The sequence below is a fragment of the Sebastes fasciatus genome, chromosome 3 (genome assembly GCF_043250625.1).
Source record: "Sebastes fasciatus isolate fSebFas1 chromosome 3, fSebFas1.pri, whole genome shotgun sequence".
NCBI classification, from domain to species: domain Eukaryota; kingdom Metazoa; phylum Chordata; class Actinopteri; order Perciformes; family Sebastidae; genus Sebastes; species Sebastes fasciatus.
This window is the reverse complement of record NC_133797.1, coordinates 38,198,366-38,215,513: the sequence shown is the minus strand read 5'-3', so window position 1 is coordinate 38,215,513 and position 17,148 is coordinate 38,198,366. Positions and strand designations below refer to the sequence as shown.

At 38.3% G+C, this 17,148-nt stretch overlaps 3 protein-coding genes across 8 annotated transcripts in view; 1 reads left to right on the top strand and 2 right to left on the bottom strand.

Moving 5' to 3' along the window:
* LOC141765020 (85/88 kDa calcium-independent phospholipase A2-like) overlaps positions 1 to 17,148 on the top strand; it is a 68,708-nt gene that overhangs the window by 43,178 nt on the left and 8,382 nt on the right. For 2 of the 4 annotated variants that reach the window (XM_074630837.1, XM_074630838.1), the window contains exons 3-4: positions 7,590 to 7,705; positions 8,428 to 8,501. In XM_074630837.1, coding sequence (XP_074486938.1) covers positions 7,590 to 7,705; positions 8,428 to 8,501 — 190 coding nt within the window. Of the gene's footprint in view, positions 1 to 7,589; positions 7,706 to 8,427; positions 8,502 to 10,776; positions 10,908 to 17,148 lie in introns of those variants that run through there. The other 2 variants (XR_012593352.1, XM_074630836.1) reach the window with 2 other exon arrangements.
* On the bottom strand, positions 645 to 6,879 carry LOC141765017 (sialoadhesin-like). Of its 3 annotated transcripts, XM_074630830.1 has the most exons (7): positions 6,620 to 6,879; positions 6,029 to 6,331; positions 5,705 to 5,938; positions 5,426 to 5,530; positions 4,571 to 4,771; positions 2,979 to 3,299; positions 2,145 to 2,493 (listed from the first exon to the last, which is right to left on the bottom strand). In XM_074630830.1, exons 1-6 carry the CDS (start codon positions 6,672 to 6,674, stop codon positions 3,181 to 3,183), a joined length of 1,017 nt encoding a protein of 338 aa, XP_074486931.1. In that variant the 5' UTR covers positions 6,675 to 6,879; the 3' UTR covers positions 2,145 to 2,493; positions 2,979 to 3,180. The 3 variants fall into 3 exon arrangements, with proteins under 3 accessions (XP_074486933.1, XP_074486934.1, XP_074486931.1); XM_074630832.1 differs by lacking the exons at positions 5,426 to 5,530; positions 5,705 to 5,938; positions 6,029 to 6,331; positions 6,620 to 6,879 and adding exons at positions 645 to 906; positions 1,992 to 2,049 and having other exon boundaries at positions 4,571 to 4,705; XM_074630833.1 differs by lacking the exons at positions 5,426 to 5,530; positions 5,705 to 5,938; positions 6,029 to 6,331; positions 6,620 to 6,879 and adding exons at positions 645 to 906; positions 1,992 to 2,046 and having other exon boundaries at positions 4,571 to 4,705.
* On the bottom strand, positions 9,390 to 17,145 carry LOC141765015 (uncharacterized). Its single transcript, XM_074630828.1, has 10 exons — positions 16,472 to 17,145; positions 15,861 to 16,163; positions 15,540 to 15,773; positions 15,282 to 15,386; positions 14,849 to 15,049; positions 13,501 to 13,806; positions 12,627 to 12,975; positions 12,476 to 12,533; positions 11,380 to 11,570; positions 9,390 to 11,005 (listed from the first exon to the last, which is right to left on the bottom strand). The coding sequence occupies exons 1-9, from the start codon at positions 16,524 to 16,526 to the stop codon at positions 11,415 to 11,417; spliced, it is 1,767 nt and encodes a 588-aa protein (XP_074486929.1). The 5' UTR covers positions 16,527 to 17,145; the 3' UTR covers positions 9,390 to 11,005; positions 11,380 to 11,414.

Below are 17,148 nucleotides of genomic sequence, written 5' to 3'. Positions count from 1 at the left end.
CCCTGCGTGTTAGTAAATAGCCTACAACTCCAATAAATTCTGTTTATATCATGCTACTAGTGCTACTAGCTACCGATACTGGGAAGTTGATTTATCTAAAAAAAAAAAAAAGATCTCTTGATTTTCAGACGTCTCTTTATACATCCATGGACACAGACTCATTGGAGTTTTCAGTCCAAAATGGTGGCAGCGCCATCTAGTGGCTGTTGTCAAAAAAAGCACCAGAGTTTAGTCTCTGCTTCTCCTCTCTTTGTCCCTAGTTGAGACACTGATTCACCTGCCACTAATGGGGCTGTCAACTGATCTGATCTGTGGCCTCTTTGCTTGTAAAACATGGAATCTGTTCTCAAATCATTGTTGGGAGTTTTCACACAGTGTTGCATGCTGCAGTCTACTCGCTCTTAACTCTTCAGCTGCTCGTCCACTTGCATCCTACACACAGGCAAAGTGCATCACATGTCCTATTTGAAGATGTGTCTTAAAGAGCTCAGGCTTGTTGGCATGATTGTACTTGTGAAGCTCAGTCCTTTTGGGAAACCTGAGGTTCACATTAGCATGGAGTGAACTGAAAAGCTGCTGCATTGTTACAGTGAAGTCTGCTATATCAGGCAGAAAAGTTTCTCATTGCATTCAGCAGAAAGAAATATGAACTTGCCCTTATGTTTGCTCTTTGCTTTACACTTGCCGGTCCCTGCTATGTTACTTTAGTTATTCTAGTCACTTAAACCTTCAGGGGAGGATCCCTTACAAAATACCATGGTAACAAAGTTTTGTTTAGCGAGAAGGCTCTATGGTGGAGTAGAGATCATCTGTGTGGTCCTCAGAGAAGTGGAGTCTGCCGTAGTGATGGTCATCCTGCTCTGCTGATCGAGTTGACATGTTTTCATATATGGAACCGAGGTTTATCTGAGGAGACAAGACACATAAAATGACTTTACATTCAAAAGTTTGGCTGATCCTCCTATCAGAGCATTATAACGTTCAACTAGAGCTCAATTAATGAGTTTTTTGAAGCCTTTTTAGTTATATTTTGCAAATGTTTGGTGGCTTGAAAATGTGTTCACCTATTTAGTGTTTCATCCCAAAGGTTATTTTAGAAGAATGATTAATGTATTGGCTCATTAAAACTGTGCAATGAAAACACTATTTAATTGCAGGTTTTAAATACCTTTCCTGTCAATAGTGAACATCATGACTGGTCGATATCCAATGAATTACAAAAGGCTGATATTTATGGACGACAGAACCTGCCAAAATTAAAAAACTAAATGAACAAATAAATAAATAATTTGATAAATAAATAAATTTGCCACTAAAAGCAGAAAAAAATATGTTAAACATAACTGTAGTTCTTAATTAATTGATAAAATATAAAACATAAATTGATATTTCTGTTTTAATTTGCTTTTTTATGTATTTACATTTGCATTAATTCCCTTATTTATTTACCCCTTTGTTTAATTTCCACTTTTATTTATTCATGTATATATTTTCATATATTATTAAACCTATACATTTAAAAATAAATTAAAAATAAATGCATGAATAAATAAATAAATATATAATAAATGCAAAAATAAATAAATTTACTAAAGAATTCTTTAAAATAATAATAAATAAAAGTGGAAATTAAACCAAAGAGTAAATAAATAAGGGAATTAATACAAAGGTAAATAAATTAAAAAAGCAAATTGAAATAGAAATATCCATTTATGTCACATTTTATCAGTTAATTAAACATTTATTTTTACTTACTTTTAATGGTATATTTATTTATTTATTTAACAACCAGGTGATGAGCACAACTGAAGAGAAGTCTACAGGATTAGAGGGTTATGATTTAGGTGAGACAGATTAAAAGCTGAGAGGCATAAATTGAAGCGGCTGTCCTGACTGTGAAGAAATGATCATTACTTTTGAAGAAGAGCAGGATAGAAGACAGTGATGTCTCTCTAATGGAGCAGAATAATTGTATAAATCCTGTTTTTTACCTGCTCCATGTTGTGTGATGCTTCAGCTCTTAGAGATTGACTGGAAGTCCTCTTTCTTCTGATTTATGAAATAAATGAATATGTGAGTGAATAAGTGATTTCAGGTTAGTGTGTGAATGTCATTGCTCTGAAACAGAGGACAGTGTTGCTCACCTGATCCAGCAGAAGACAGAGAGGGGTATTATAACCAGGAGAGCAGCACAGACTCCTGCAGCTGCTGCTGGTGTCCATTTCCCCCTCATACTCTGGACAGTGAGAGTCTCTTCATGAGAGCTGCTGTTGTTGTGGGTTCTGACAGCACAGGAGTAGTTTCCTGCATGCTGACTGCTGACTGGGTCTAGAACCAGGTGTTTGTTTTGGTTCTCTGTCAGGGTCAGAGGTTGACTGTTGAAGAACCAGATGTAGTTTGTGTTGTCGGTCAGAGGACAGCTGGTACTGCAGGTCAGTGTGACTCTCTGGTCCTCCGTCACCACTGCAGAAGGACTAAACTGAACATTCAGACCTGAAAGATGGTTAGAGCGGTCAGTAAATCCTCAGTAAGTCCTCATACCTAAACAATAAAATAGGTTGTTTGTCAGTGTCTTCTTAAACAACCCACATACTGTAAAAGACTCATATACATGTTAAGTTAGGTCTGGTTAAGTTTAAAAACTATAGTACTTAGTTAAGGTTAGAGAAAGATCTCCTTAATGCTATAAAGTAACCAGTATTGTGTGTTTGTAGGAGATGGGACGTGAACTATGAACTCTAATGTCAAAGTTACATGTTTTACACCCAACCACCTATCCCAACCTTTAGAAGACAGTAGAAGAAGCAGTAGATTGGATGCAGCTCCTCTAATTGAGACAACGTTGAATTACTGAAAGGCTGATTCATGCTTAATGGAATACATGAATCAACCTTTTATTGTGCTGACTGCTGGTAGTACATGGTGTGGAAGTCAGTAATTATCTGTACAAAAATAATGTATTTAATCTAAAGTATTACCTGTCACAACTAAAGTCACTCCAGGTTGCCATCGTTCATCATCTCTCTGGAGTGTGAATGTATATTCTGCTGAGTCATCCTTCTTCAGGTTATTGATTCTCAGGATGTGGTGATTCTTCATGTTATGATACGTCACACGACCTGCAGCCTTCATTCGCTCTTTAACTTCTTCTTTCCCACTTCTCTTTATTTGATGCCATGATTAATCCTGTGGCTGCTGGTTCTCAGGATATCCACTAGAAATGTTCAGTGAAGAACCTTCCAGAGCACAGATTCTCCTGCTGACATAATTCACACTCCAGCAGTATCTGTTATCAATACCTGAAATATAGATGAAACACAAGAGGCAGTTTCACTTTAAGTACCTTCTACAGATAAAGATAAAGATATTTGAATCATAACCAGTGTTGGAAATTAACTCTTTTGTCCACCTGTCACTGTGGCTGGTGGATTCCAAAATTAGGGATGAGAAAAAATTAATTCACCTACAGTATGTGTCTCAATTTTTTTTTGTTACAATTTTGAAATATATTTTTTAATGCCAGAATCGATGTATTTGCTTCATTTGAGTCTATGTGGAGGTAGAGGGAAGTTAACGCTTATATTGTTGTAGTCTGAGTAACGTGACATTATATACGTTCTGTATCCGTCAACCAAAACAAACCGCAGCGAACCGAAGCGAGAAAGCAGAAAACGGCGGAGGGTCCGCTTGGATACGACCTGCACCCTCACATTTAAATCCAAAGAGGTAAAATGGGCTGACGCTACGAATGTAGAGCACCCATATACTGACATTTATGTTAAATGCATTAAAATGGTCCCGATGGAGCTGATCATGGATGGATAAAGAGAACGGAGCTGACGGGAGAGCTAGAGACGGACTTGGAGAAGTTAGAGGACGTATACATGTGTGACTACGTCCGGTTTTCAAAATAAGGTGTTAACAAAGTTAACTGTATATACAAAATACTTGATTGGAAATAAGATTGATTGGATCATAACAAAAATCGCAATAAATCATAAAATTTAATATCAATACTCTATACTATAGAATCGCTATAATTAAAAATCGCAATACAGGGCGCCTGGTTAGCTCAGTCGGTAGAGCGGGCGCCCATGTATGGCCAAGGCTCAGTCCTAGCGGCGGTGGCCCCGGGTTCGAATCCGGCCTGTGGACCTTTCGGCATGTCATCACTCTCTCTCCCACCTTTCCAAGACTCTATCCACTGTCCTATCAATAAATGCTTAAAAAATGCCCCCAGAAAATAACGTTAAAAAAAAAAAAAAAAAAAAAAAAATCGCAATACATATCAGATCAGGAGATAGGTGTATCGTACCAGCTCTATCCAAAATCTACCAGCCACTCAATAGAGTATCATGTTTTTTCGGCTGGTGAGAGAAGCAAATCTAGCAGCCACTTGCATATTTTACCAGCATTTGGCTGGTGTTCATTTCCAATCCTGATCATAACACTACAAAAAAAATATTAAATCAATCAATCAATATTAAAATCATCATATTTCTCATTGCCATTTGTAGACCACTAACACAAATATCCCATTTTATAAGTTTATAAGTTGGTTCGTACTCACAGACTTCAGCAGAGCGCAGATCCTCACGGCCTTTTACAGCACAGAAGAAACTTTGAGTAGAAGTGGTGGGAACTGTAACCTCTATCGTTATCACTAATCGTTTGTTCTTATACCGTATAAAGGCAGTTGGAGGACAGCTGGAGTTACAGGTCAGTCTGACATGGTCTGGTACGGCTGCAGGACTCATTTGAGCATGTACTTCTGTTAGGAGATGATAAATATCATAGATATAGATATCATAAATATCAGATATAATATTTTTTATCAATTGTTTGATTAAACAACGTATTATATTATATATAAACTCAAAACACGATTGATCCAGGAAGAGAGACGGTGTAAATCTCTGGTTATTGTGCTTTTAACAAAATACAAATTAGAAAAGAAAAAAGGAAAGATATGAATCCAGTGGCCATTTTTCGGAAAAATCTAAATCAGTCATGCATCCAACCAGTCATCATTCTGATGATTTATTTACCCAAAAGCAAGCAAACAAACAAAGCATAAAGAAAACATGGATGTCGCTACCTCTCTTGTTCTGGTAAAAAACCATAAGCCCACCCAGGTGCATGATGGTCCTACCTGCCTACCTACTTATATAACCACGGTGCCCAAAGAAAACAAAATACTAATTATACAAAAAACTAAATATACTAAACAAGAAAATAGTTAAACTCAACAAATAACTTTTAAAGGAGAACGCTATCAAAAATCGAATCTCAGTAAACACCTAGAATAATAAATACTACTTATTATTAGTAAAACAACAACTAAACACTAACAACAAATAAATAGCTCCTACAATGAGTTTAAAGGATTAGAGGTGTGTGTGTGTAAATGTTTTAGAAACTCAACCTGTTGGATATGTGATGGAGCAGGGCTCATCCTCTAATGTCTGCTGAGAAGAACACATCCTCCCTTTAGCATAGGTCACTTTAAAGCAGGTTGATGAGACAGAATCTGGACAAAAAGAAATGGTGTCAGCTTTTGGTGAATTTAGTCAATTAATTATTGTATTTCAGGAGCTTTATAATTTAAGGCTCCGGTGCATGAATAAAAAAAATATTCTTGAAAGTACAACACAGTTATCCAGATGTTTCATCATATAATAAGGAGCTGATGGTTGTCACTCACCCACTGAGACTTGAGGGGCTCTGAGGTCCTCGTAGCCTTTGATAGCACAGGAGTATGTGATTGCTTCCTCACTGCTGACCAGCTGTTGGTACCAGGGAGACCAGTCCTGATAGAGGAACTCTCTGTTCTTGTACCAGATGTAGACTGCAGGGTTTTCAGTCAGAGGACAGCTGGTGCTACATATCAGTGTTACTGTCTGTCCCTCTGTGGTGGGAATCACCTTCACCTGCAGGTCTGGGATGATGATGTTGATTTAGACTTCATTTATATTGTTAATATTCTTAAAGTATTAAATTAGTAATGAATTATTGACAACCACTGTACCTGCAACACGGACCTGAATTCTGTTTCCCCAGCAGTTTTCTGGTTTGTCAGTAGTTTCTCTGCAGCAGTAATTATTTTCATCACTCTCTGTCAGATCTTTGATTGTCAGAGTGAAGTTACTCTCTGCAGACATGTTGTACGTTACACGATTTCCATCTGCAGAGATCTCATTCAGAAAGTACTCGTAGTCTCCAAGCTGTACAGTGTACCATTTCCTGGTTGAAGTGGGATGTTGAGCTGAGCAGGGCAGATCCACTGATGAACCTTTTAAAGCACAGATGCTGTTTGTTCGTCCCTGAACCCCTTTAACAGAAGATCTTATCAGAAAACATCTGGACACATTTATACTTCTTGTAACATTCTTCTCTTTACTAACTGGTCAATGATAGTAGTATGAAGCTGTAAAGGATCTTAATGATGTACTGTAATACATCTAAAGAGCTCCTAACAGCAGAATAAGTGAAAATCTTGATGGCTAACATTTGTCTACAAATGAACACCTACTGTACACTCCTGAAAAAGCTTTTTTTTAACAGATCACAGTTAATTATTATTATTATTATATAAGAAAGGATAAACAGTCGAACATACCTGAGATGAACAGGATGAAACCCATAAACACACATCCAGCTCCTGATATCAACATGGCTGCTGTCGTCTTCAGCTTCTAATCAGAAAGGTGATTCTATAATTTAATGACCTTATTACAACTGCTGTGTTTATAAAACCTTTATAAAACATAAAGAATATAAACGGATGATGAAAATCAACAGCAGTCTTCTTCCAGAGACAGAATGGACTGTTGGTCAGTGTGAGGGCGGCTGGAAGACAAACTGCAGCTCTGACACCAAAACGTCACTTCCTTCCTCATTATTATTCTTAGTCAAATAAGAGACCTCTAATGAAGAACCTACAGTATGTAGCGCAGTAGTTATTTGATGTCATATTTTGTCATTTAAGAGGTGTGAGAGCAGAGACATGTGAAGCCGTCTTTGGTTGTTTTGTGGTGAAAAAAAAAGCTGCAGCCACAAATAGCTATGATCTTTTAGTTCACCACATCACATGCAGAGCTCCATATATTTTTGACAGTAAAACCTATTTTACAAAAACTTTTTTTTGCAGTCACAGCTGAAATTCATCCATAACGTAACACAACATGAAGCACACCAGAAACTGCCACACAGTGATTAAAACAAGCTTTTCTGGCACAGTGATCTGTGCTGTAGATTAGATGTTGCCAACCAGTCAGACACTGAGAGCCACGTCATCACAAAATGCACACACACACATTTCCATTAAGAAGCAATAGTATTTTTATTTTATTTACCTGCATTTAGCTACAACAACTCAGTGAATCTCCTTCCAAACTTTGTTTCCCACAATCCTTTTTAAATTCTGGCTCTGATACGACCAGACAGATTAGTAAAGACAGTCTTCCACAATTCTAAGATTTTAATGTATTTGAAATGGTTAATTTTTCCCTGGCAAAGAACGTACATTGATAAGAAGTGAAAGTCAATAGTTACTGTAGCATCATATCTGTGCTGCTGTGTATCTGCAGGTAAACCTCCTCAGGTGGTGGTGAGCTCTGTGGATGTTTTCCGACCCTCCAACCCTCTGGAGCTGGCCAAGAGCTTCGTGGGAGCCAAGGAGCTGGGCAAGATCCTGGTGGACTGTGTGAGTACAGAGCCATATATGTATATAATAATATTATAATAATATAATCTGTTTTGGAGGACAGTGGATTGCGCCCTCCGGGTTGGGAGTGAGTCACTGTCCCAAACGAGCGTAAGTATCTCGGGGTTTTGTTCACCAGTGAGGGTAAAATGGAGCAGGAGATGGACAGGCGGTTCGGTTCGGTGCGTCGTCAGCAGTACTGCGGGTGCTGTACCGGACCGTTGTGGTGAAGAGGGAGCTGAGCCGGAAGGCAACGCTCTCAATTTACCGGTCTATCTACGTTCCAACCCTCACCTATAGTCATGAGCTTTGGGTAGCGTGTCTGTAAAGGGGAGACTTGTGGGTACCCATAGAACCCATGTTCATTCACATATCTTGAGGTCAGAGGTCAAGGGACCCCTTTGAAAATGAAGTTCGGAGTCTGGAGTGTTATTTAGCCTCCTTCACAACAATTAGTGGTATAAAAACAAATTTGTGTTAACGCGTTATTATCGCATTAACTTTGACAGCCCTAGTTTTTTTATATTAATTCATCAACTCAGTTGTTTTTTCCACTTTAATAATAATAATAATAATAATAGCTTGGATTTATATAGCGCCTTTCATGAAACCCAAGGACGCTTAATGTGAAGCATTTTAATATTCCTGATATTTTGGACATAATAACAATTATAGCCTTTCAGAAAGTGTCTTTTTGTTTCTCTCTCTCTCTGACTGGACAGTGTACAGACTCTGATGGCTGTGCAGTGGACAGAGCCGGAGCCTGGTGTGAAATGATCGACACCATCTACCACAGGTCAGCTGACTACCAACCTGCTGCACTTTGCTTCTCATTAATTCAGCCGACTCTCTTCCCTTTTTCTGTCTTGACATCTTTATCACTCCATCTCCTCTTTTGCCCACTTCTTTTTTTTTTTTTTTTTTTTAAAGTTATTTTTTTGGGGGCATTTTTCCATTTTTTATGACAGGACAGTGGATAGAGTCTTGAAAGGGGGTAGAGAGAGAGTGGATGCGGAAAGGGCCACAGGCCGGATTCGAACCCGGGCCGCTGCGGTCAGGACCAAGCCTTGATACATGGACGCCCGCTCTACCAACTGAGCTAACCCAGGCGCCCATTGCCCACTTCTCTTGGTCTCTCATTTTCTCACACTCTTTCTTCCTCTTATGTGTTTTAAAGGCTCCATATTATAAAAAAGTGAGATTTTCATGTTTTTTATTATAAAGCAGGCTTACGTCCTATATAAATACTGTGAAAGTATCGAAACGCTCAATCCACAAGGAAATACAAACAGCCCGTATTCAGAAACTCTGCATCTGAAACAAGTTGTCAGGATTTCTGTCCATTCGTGATGTCATGAATATACAATAATTAGACCATTACACGGTTTTAAACGTAAACATTCTAAATGTGTCCCAGTTTATTTCCTGTTGCAGTGTATGTGAATGTCATCAGCTGACAGGAAGTAAACATGGACCCAAGCTGTTAAATAGCAACGCAATTCTGTTGCAATTCTGTTGCAATTCTGTCAAAATGCACTAAAACGGAGCGTTTCAGACAGAGGGTAAATACAGGCATATTCAGGCTGACAGTATGAGGAAAATAAAGTTGTTTTTAACATTACAGCATGTAAACATGTTCTAGTAGAAACACAAAATACAAGTATAATAGCATAATATGGGACCATTAAGCCATCAGTTTATCTTTAATGACACAAGTGCTGCGATGTGCAGTGTTTAATGACACAGATTAGACAGATACGGCCGGCAAACAGGAAACAATTAGGTGCTATGGCTGAGTGACGACTGACAATTCACATAATCAGACCGCCAATTAAATAAAGGAAATGCAGAATAATCACAAAGGAATCTGATCAAGCAAATACACCACCATGACATGCATATGAAGAACAAAGTTAGCTATTGAGACCCTCACTTTCATACTTTTAGCCATTATTTCTGCTAACAAGATCTAATCTTGTAGCCACAGCAGAAAAAAACGTTGGAAGCGGCCTGACGGTTTTGTTACAGGAAATACTTTTACACACGTTTACCTCATTATTTAACACTTTGGCCACGTTTAAAATGAACATCGGACATTGTAACATTATATATATATGACAGAAGATAAGGAAAAGCATAATAGTATTTCTTCGTTTTCTGTTTTAACGTTAGAATAAAAGCGCAATGTATGTTGTAAATTGTATTTAATTTAGAGAAAGAAGTAGCTAGCATTAGCTAGCGTTAGCATGACTTCACAAACTAACTGCTCTGGTTGCTTAGCAACAAACACCGACAGCTTGTCAAAGCCGTTGGTTCAGTTAGCAGCGAGCTAACTCTAGCTAGCAAATAAGATCTACAGCAGCTAACCTGAACAACATTCTTCCATCCTGTAATAATTAATGCTACTACTGTCAGCTAATGAATCTGCACAATTCTCAATTTAGAAACCAACCATGAACTGCTTTAGCTGCTAATAAATACAGCTGTAGTTGGACACAGTAACTGGAACATTGTACTTCCATCCTGTAATAACTACGACTGTAAGTTAGTGAATCTGCACATTTCTCAATTTATAAATAACTAACGTTTATTAATATTATTAACACCTAAATCAGCACATATTTTTGAGAACCAGTTTTTGCTGTAACTTTGTCAGAAAGGTGTTTCTCTTCTGTGCTAATGCCAATTTTCAAGATATTATCTAGATAAAGTCTTGTTTGAATGCTTTGTCCTCTAACGTTATAGGACTGCACTGACTAGCCAATGTCCTAATATATATTAAAAAGTTCCTCAGGAAGATGTTTCAGTGAAGGAGTCTTGTATAAGAGTTATACAGTTGACATTATTGTGCAAGATGATAATTAGCCCTGCAGGACCTTTTGTTGTAACTTTGATGAATTTTAAGTTTCACAGAAATATTAGGTTATTTGTTGAAGGGTTTTTTCTGCATATTGGAAAGTATAGTTTCCACTCCTTGTATTTTGACTCAGTGAAAGTCTGCTGGGTTCAACAGACTGGACCATGAGTTAATCAGAGTAACTATAAGGTTCTGGTTTCTCTTGCTACAACAGGCAGTGGGTGTCCATCAGAGCTCTCAAGTGTGCTGCTGAGGTGTCCATAAGATGCTGGATGTCTGCCTGCTGATTCACAGTAAGCTGCTGTAGATAAGATCATCAATGAACTGATTAATATACAAGTTCTGTACATCACTGAAGCAGGTGTGTTGTTACATTCAGTCTCTTTAAGTTTTTGTTTGCTGTGTTGTACAGATTCTAGGGATCCACTGCCTGGCCATCATGCCTGAAAGTAAAGAAAATAATGCTGTATTAATGTACTGTGGGTTAAACATGTAGCAAAGTATTTAAAATTACAAGAAAAAACAGTCTTCTCAGTTTATGCAGTTTCATTGCAAGGCTCACAATAACCTTTTAAATAAGTATGCATCTGTAACCTTGAAGTTTTATAAAAAGCATATCAGTGTTGTGACGATGGGCGTAAGTACCCTTGATTTTGACCGTTAATCATCGTCCCATCATTGAATATCTTTCAAGTTTTATCAAACTTGTACCTGTAGGATCTAAGATTAATGGCCCATCCTGTGATACGCTACATCATTCTTACAGTATATCCCTCAAATAGATCCTGAATCAGTTGTAATAGCAAGAGATGCTTACTCAGGGGTTGTGTTGGGTCTGAAGTTGACAACAGCTTAGGGGGCGAGATCTTGTTCTTGAGGCGGATGTGTCTGGACTGTGCTGTAGAGAAGATCTGATTGGTTCTGAGGGAAGTGGACTCTGCTATAATGAGGATCATCCTGCTCTGTTGGTTGAGCTGAGATTTCATCATACACAGGACCAGAGTTTAGCTGATAAAGAGACGAGAGAAATTATTTGACGTTACACGTAATTTAAATTCTCCTAAGTAGGCCTCTAAAGTTATTCCAACTAGAGCTCAACTGGATGGGAGGGTTAGCACAACGTAGCTGGTACTGGAGTAGTCTTGGATACCTTCAGAAGACTTAATCAAACTTTGTCATTTTTGTTTATTGATGAAATAAAATAAAATTGTGCAGAGAAAACCTAATTGTATGTCAGCTTTTACAGACTTATAAAGTCAGAGAGTAATCTTCATCAGTGGTGAACATGATATGTAATGGTGTGTTCACACCAAGAGTGAAGCAAAGTTTTCGCATGGTGTGAGTACATACAAAATCAATGCAAAGAGGCACAAGGTGACGCGGGAGTTGAAATATTTCAACTTGAGCGAGAATTTCACGTGACGCTGTGTCGCGAAAGACCTTTCAGCGTTGAGATTCTCCTCCTGTCTTCACTGACGTCCTGACCTTGTTGAATCAGAAATGGAGGAAATATACCTTGTATCTGTCTGTGGTCACCCAGAGCTACGATAGTACATCATATCTGTACAGCGACCGGACCAAACTCTTTGTATAAATATACGTATGTGTATAAACCACAGACTGTCTATGGTAGAAACAACAATGTCGCTGCCGTATTTATGCCTAGATGACTTTATGTTGAGAGTTAATAGATTAGCAGCATAGCCTGGCACTGATCCATCCAAACTCCATTCAGAAAACAAGCATTTTAAAAGTTGTTTGCTTGTCGTCTTGCAGACAGACCTGACAAAGCATGAATTCAGACTTTTTACAAATCAACATGATATGTAGTTATTTCGGCATCGTTTTGATCTGTTTAATGCACAATCTGTTTATTATGGGTTCATACCGCAGTAGCGATGTGTGGCTTTTACCTGCTGCAAGTTGTCTGATGTTTCAGTTCTAGGAGATTGTCTGGAAGTCCTCTTTCTTCTGGTTAGAGAAATGAGTGAATGTAAATGAATAAGTGATTTCAGGTTAGTGTGTGAATGTCATTGCTCTGAAACAGAGGACAGTGTTGCTCACCTGATCCAGCAGAAGACAGAGAGGGGTATTATAACCAGGAGAGCAGCACAGACTCCTGCAGCTGCTGCTGGTGTCCATTTCCCCCTCATACTCTGGGCAGTGAGAGTCTCTTCATGAGAGCTGCTGTTGTTGTGGGTTCTGACAGCACAGGAGTAGTTTCCTGCATGCTGACTGCTGACTGGGTCTAGAACCAGGTGTTTGTTTTGGTTCTCTGTCAGGGTCAGAGGTCGACTGTTGAAGAACCAGATGTAGTTTGTGTTGTCAGTCAGAGGACAGCTGGTACTGCAGGTCAGTGTGACTCTCTGGTCCTCTGTCATCACTGCAGAAGGACTAAAGTGAACTTTCAGACCTGAAAGATGGTTAGAGCGGTCAGTAAATCCTCAGTAAGTCCTCATACCTAAACAATAAAATAGGCTGTTTGTCAGTGTCTTCTAAAACAACCCACATACTGTAAAAAGACTCATATACATGTTAAGTTAGGTCTGGTTAAGTTTAAAAACTATAGTACTTAGTTAAGGTTAGAGAAAGATCTCCTTCATACTATAAAGTAACCATGTTGTGTGTTTGTAGGAGATGGGACGTGAACTGTAAACTCTGGTGTCAAAGTCACATATTTTGTACACCCGACCACCTATCACAACCTTTAGAAGACAGTAGAAGAAGCAGTAGATTGAATGCAGCTCTTCTAATTGAGACAAAGTTGGTAAGTTGAATTTCATTATTGACTTGTTTGAATTTACTGAAAGGCTGATTCATGCTTCATGGAATACATGAATCATGAATCAGCCTTTTATTGTGCTGACTGCTGGTAGTACATGGTGTGGAGGTCAGTAATTCACTGTACAAAAATAATGTATTTAATCTAAAGTATTACCTGTGACAACTAAAGTCACTCCATCTTTCTGGAGTGTGAGTGAGTATTCTGCTGAGTCATCTTTCTTCAGGTTATTGATTCTCAGGATGTGTTGATTCTTCATGTTGTCATGATACGTCACACGACCTGCAGCCTTCATTCGCTCTTCAACTTCTTCTTTCCCACTTCTCTTTTTTTTATACCATAATTTATATTTTGGCTGCTGGTTCTCAGAATATTCACTAGAAATGTTCACTGAAGAACCTTCCAGAGCACAGATTCTCCTGCTGACATAATTCACACTCCAGCAGTTGCTGTTATCAATACCTGAAATATAGATAAGAGACAAGAGGCAGTTTCACTTTAAGTACCTTCTACAGATAAAAGATAAAGATGTTTGAATCATAACCAGTGTCGGAAATGAACATTTTTGTCCACCTGTCACTGTGGCTGGTCGATTCCAAAGTTACGGGTGAGAAAAAATCAATTCACGTATGTATCGCAATTGTTTTTTTTACAATTTTGAAATTGATTTTTTAATGCCAAAATCAATATATTTGCTTTTTTGAGTTTATGTGGAGGTAGAAGGAAGTTACTGCTTTTATTGTTGTAGTTTGAGTAAAGTGACATCATATCCATTCTGTATCCATCAACCAAAACAAACCACAGCGAGCCGAAGCCCGAAAGCAGAAAACGGCGGAGGGTCCGCGTGGATACGACCTGCACCCTCACATTTAAATCCAAAGTGGTAAAATCGGCTCCCATATACTGACATTTATGTTAAATGCATTCAAACGACCCCGATGGAGCTGACCATGGATGTATAAAGAGAACGGAGCTGATGGGAGAGCTAGCGATGACCTTGGAGAAGCTAAAGGAAGTATACACATGTGACTACGTCCGGTTTTCAAAATAAGGTGTTAACAAAATAAACTGTATATTCAAATTACATATATAGAAATAAGATTGATTTGATAATAACAAAAATCGCAATTAATCATAATATTGATTCGCAATACTTATAGAATCGCTATACTTGAAAATCACAATACATATCGAATCGGCACCCAAGTATCATGATAGTATGGAATCAGGAGATAGGTGTATCGTACCAGCTCTATCCAAAATCTACCAGCCACTCAATAGAGTATCATTGTTTTTTTGGCTGGTGAGTGAAGCAAATCTACCAGCCACTTGCATATTTTACCAGCATTTGGCTGGTGTTCATTTCCAATCCTGATCATAACACTACAAAAACATATATTAAATCAATCAATCAATATTAAAATCATCATAATTCTCATTATCATTTGTACACAATTAACACAAATATCCCATTTTATAAGTTTATAAGTTGGTTTGTACTCACAGACTTCAGCAGAGCGCAGATCCTCATGGCCTTTTACAGCACAGGAGAAACTTTCAGCAGAAGTGGTGGAAACTATAAACTCTTTCTTTCTCACTATATAGCTGCTCTCATACAATATTAAGGCAGTTGGAGGACAGCTGGAGTTACAGGTCAGTCTGACATGGTCTGATGTGGCTGCAGGACTCATTTGAACATGTACTTCTGTTGGGAGATGACAAATACATTTTAATCAGTTGTTCGATTAAATGAATTAATAACTATACATTATTAAATATAAACTCAAAGCATGGTTTATCCAGAAAGATATAAGGTGTAAAACCTTGGATGTTGTGCTTTTAACTTTTAAATGCAAATTAGAAAAGAAAAGAGCAAAGATATGTCTTAGAGGTGTGGGGGTAGGAGGTGTGTTTGTGGATGTTTCTGTAAACTCAACCTGTTGGATATGTGATGGAGCAGGGCTCATCCTCTGATGTCTGCTGAGAAGAACACATCCTCCCTTTAGCATAGGTCACTTTAAAGCAGGTCGATGAGACAGAATCTGAACAAAAAGAAATGAGGTACATTATTTATATTTGTGATGGTCAGATGTATTGTGTGTTGTTGTTTCTCAATGATTCCACTTTTCTCTAAAGTGTAACTTGTTAGACTCCAGGTTGTGTAACATGATGAGGAGCTGATGGTTGTCACTCACCCACTGAGACTTGAGGGGCTCTGAGGTCCTCGTAGCCTTTGATAGCACAGGAGTATGTGACTGCTTCCTCACTGCTGACCAGCTGTTGGTACCAGGGAGACCAGTCCTGATAGAGGAACTCTCTGTTCTTGTACCAGATGTAGACTGCAGGGTTTTCAGTCTGAGGACAGCTGGTGCTACATATCAGTGTTACTGTCTGTCCCTCTGTGGTGGGAATCACCTTCACCTGCAGGTCTGGGATGATGGCGTTGATTTAGACTTCATATATATTATTATTCTTAAAGTATTAAATTAGTATTGAATTATTGACAACCACTGTACCTGTAACACGGAGCGGAATACTGTTTTCCCTGCAGTTTTCTGGTTTGTCAGTAGTTTCTCTGCAGCAGTAAAAGTTTCTATCCCTCTCTGTCAGATCTTTGATTGTCAGAGTGAAGTTACTCTCTGCAGACATGTTGTATGTTACACGATTTCCATCTGCAGAGATCTCATTCTGAACAGACTTGGACTCACTCCAGTATCCAGTGTACCATTTCCTGGTTGAAGTGGGATGTTGAGCTGAGCAGGGCAGATCCACTGATGAACCTTTTAAAGCACAGATGCTGTTTGTTCGTCCCTGAACCCCTTTAACAGAAGATTTCATCAGCAAACATCTGGACACATTTAAACTTCTTGTAACATTCTTCTCTTTATTAACTGGTCAATGATAGTAGTATGATGCTGTAAAGGATCTTAATGATGTACTGTAATACATCTAAAGAGCTCGTAACAGCAGAATATGTGAAAATCTTGATGGCTAACATTTTCTTTTGAATCAATCTGATTTGTCTACAAATGAACACCTACTGTACACTCCATAAAACATTTTTTTTAACAGATCACAGTTAATTATTATTATTATTATATAAGAAAGGATAAACAGTCATTCATACCTGAGATGAACAGGATGAAACCCATAAACACACATCCAGCTCCTGATATCAACATGGCTGCTGTCGTCTTCAGCTTCTAATCAGAAAGGTGATTCTATAATTTAATGACCTTATTACAACTGCTGTGTTTATAAAACCTTTATAAAATATAAAGAATATAAACGGATGATGAAAATCAACAGCAGTCTTCTTCCAGAGACAGAATGGACTGTTGGTCAGTGTGAGGGCGGCTGGAAGACAAACTGCAGCTCTGACACCAAAACATCACTTCCTTCCTCATTATTATTCTTAGTCAAATAAGAGACCTCTAATGAAGAACCTATATAGCACAGTAGTTATTTGACGTCATATTTTGTCATTTAAGAGGATATAGAGGTGTGAGAGCAGAGACATGTGAAGCCGTCTGTGGTTGTTTTGTGGTGGAAAAAATAGCTGCAGACACAAATAGCTACGATCTTTTAGTTCACCACATCACATGCAGAGCACCATATATTATTGACAGTAAAAACTATTTTACAAAAACTTTCTTTTGCAGTCACAGCTGAAAATCATCCAAAACGTAATGCAACATGAAGCACACTAGAAACTGCCACACAGAGATGCAACAAGCTTTTCTGGCAAAGTGATCTGTGATATAGATTAGATGTGGCCAACCAGTCAGACACTGAGAGCCACGT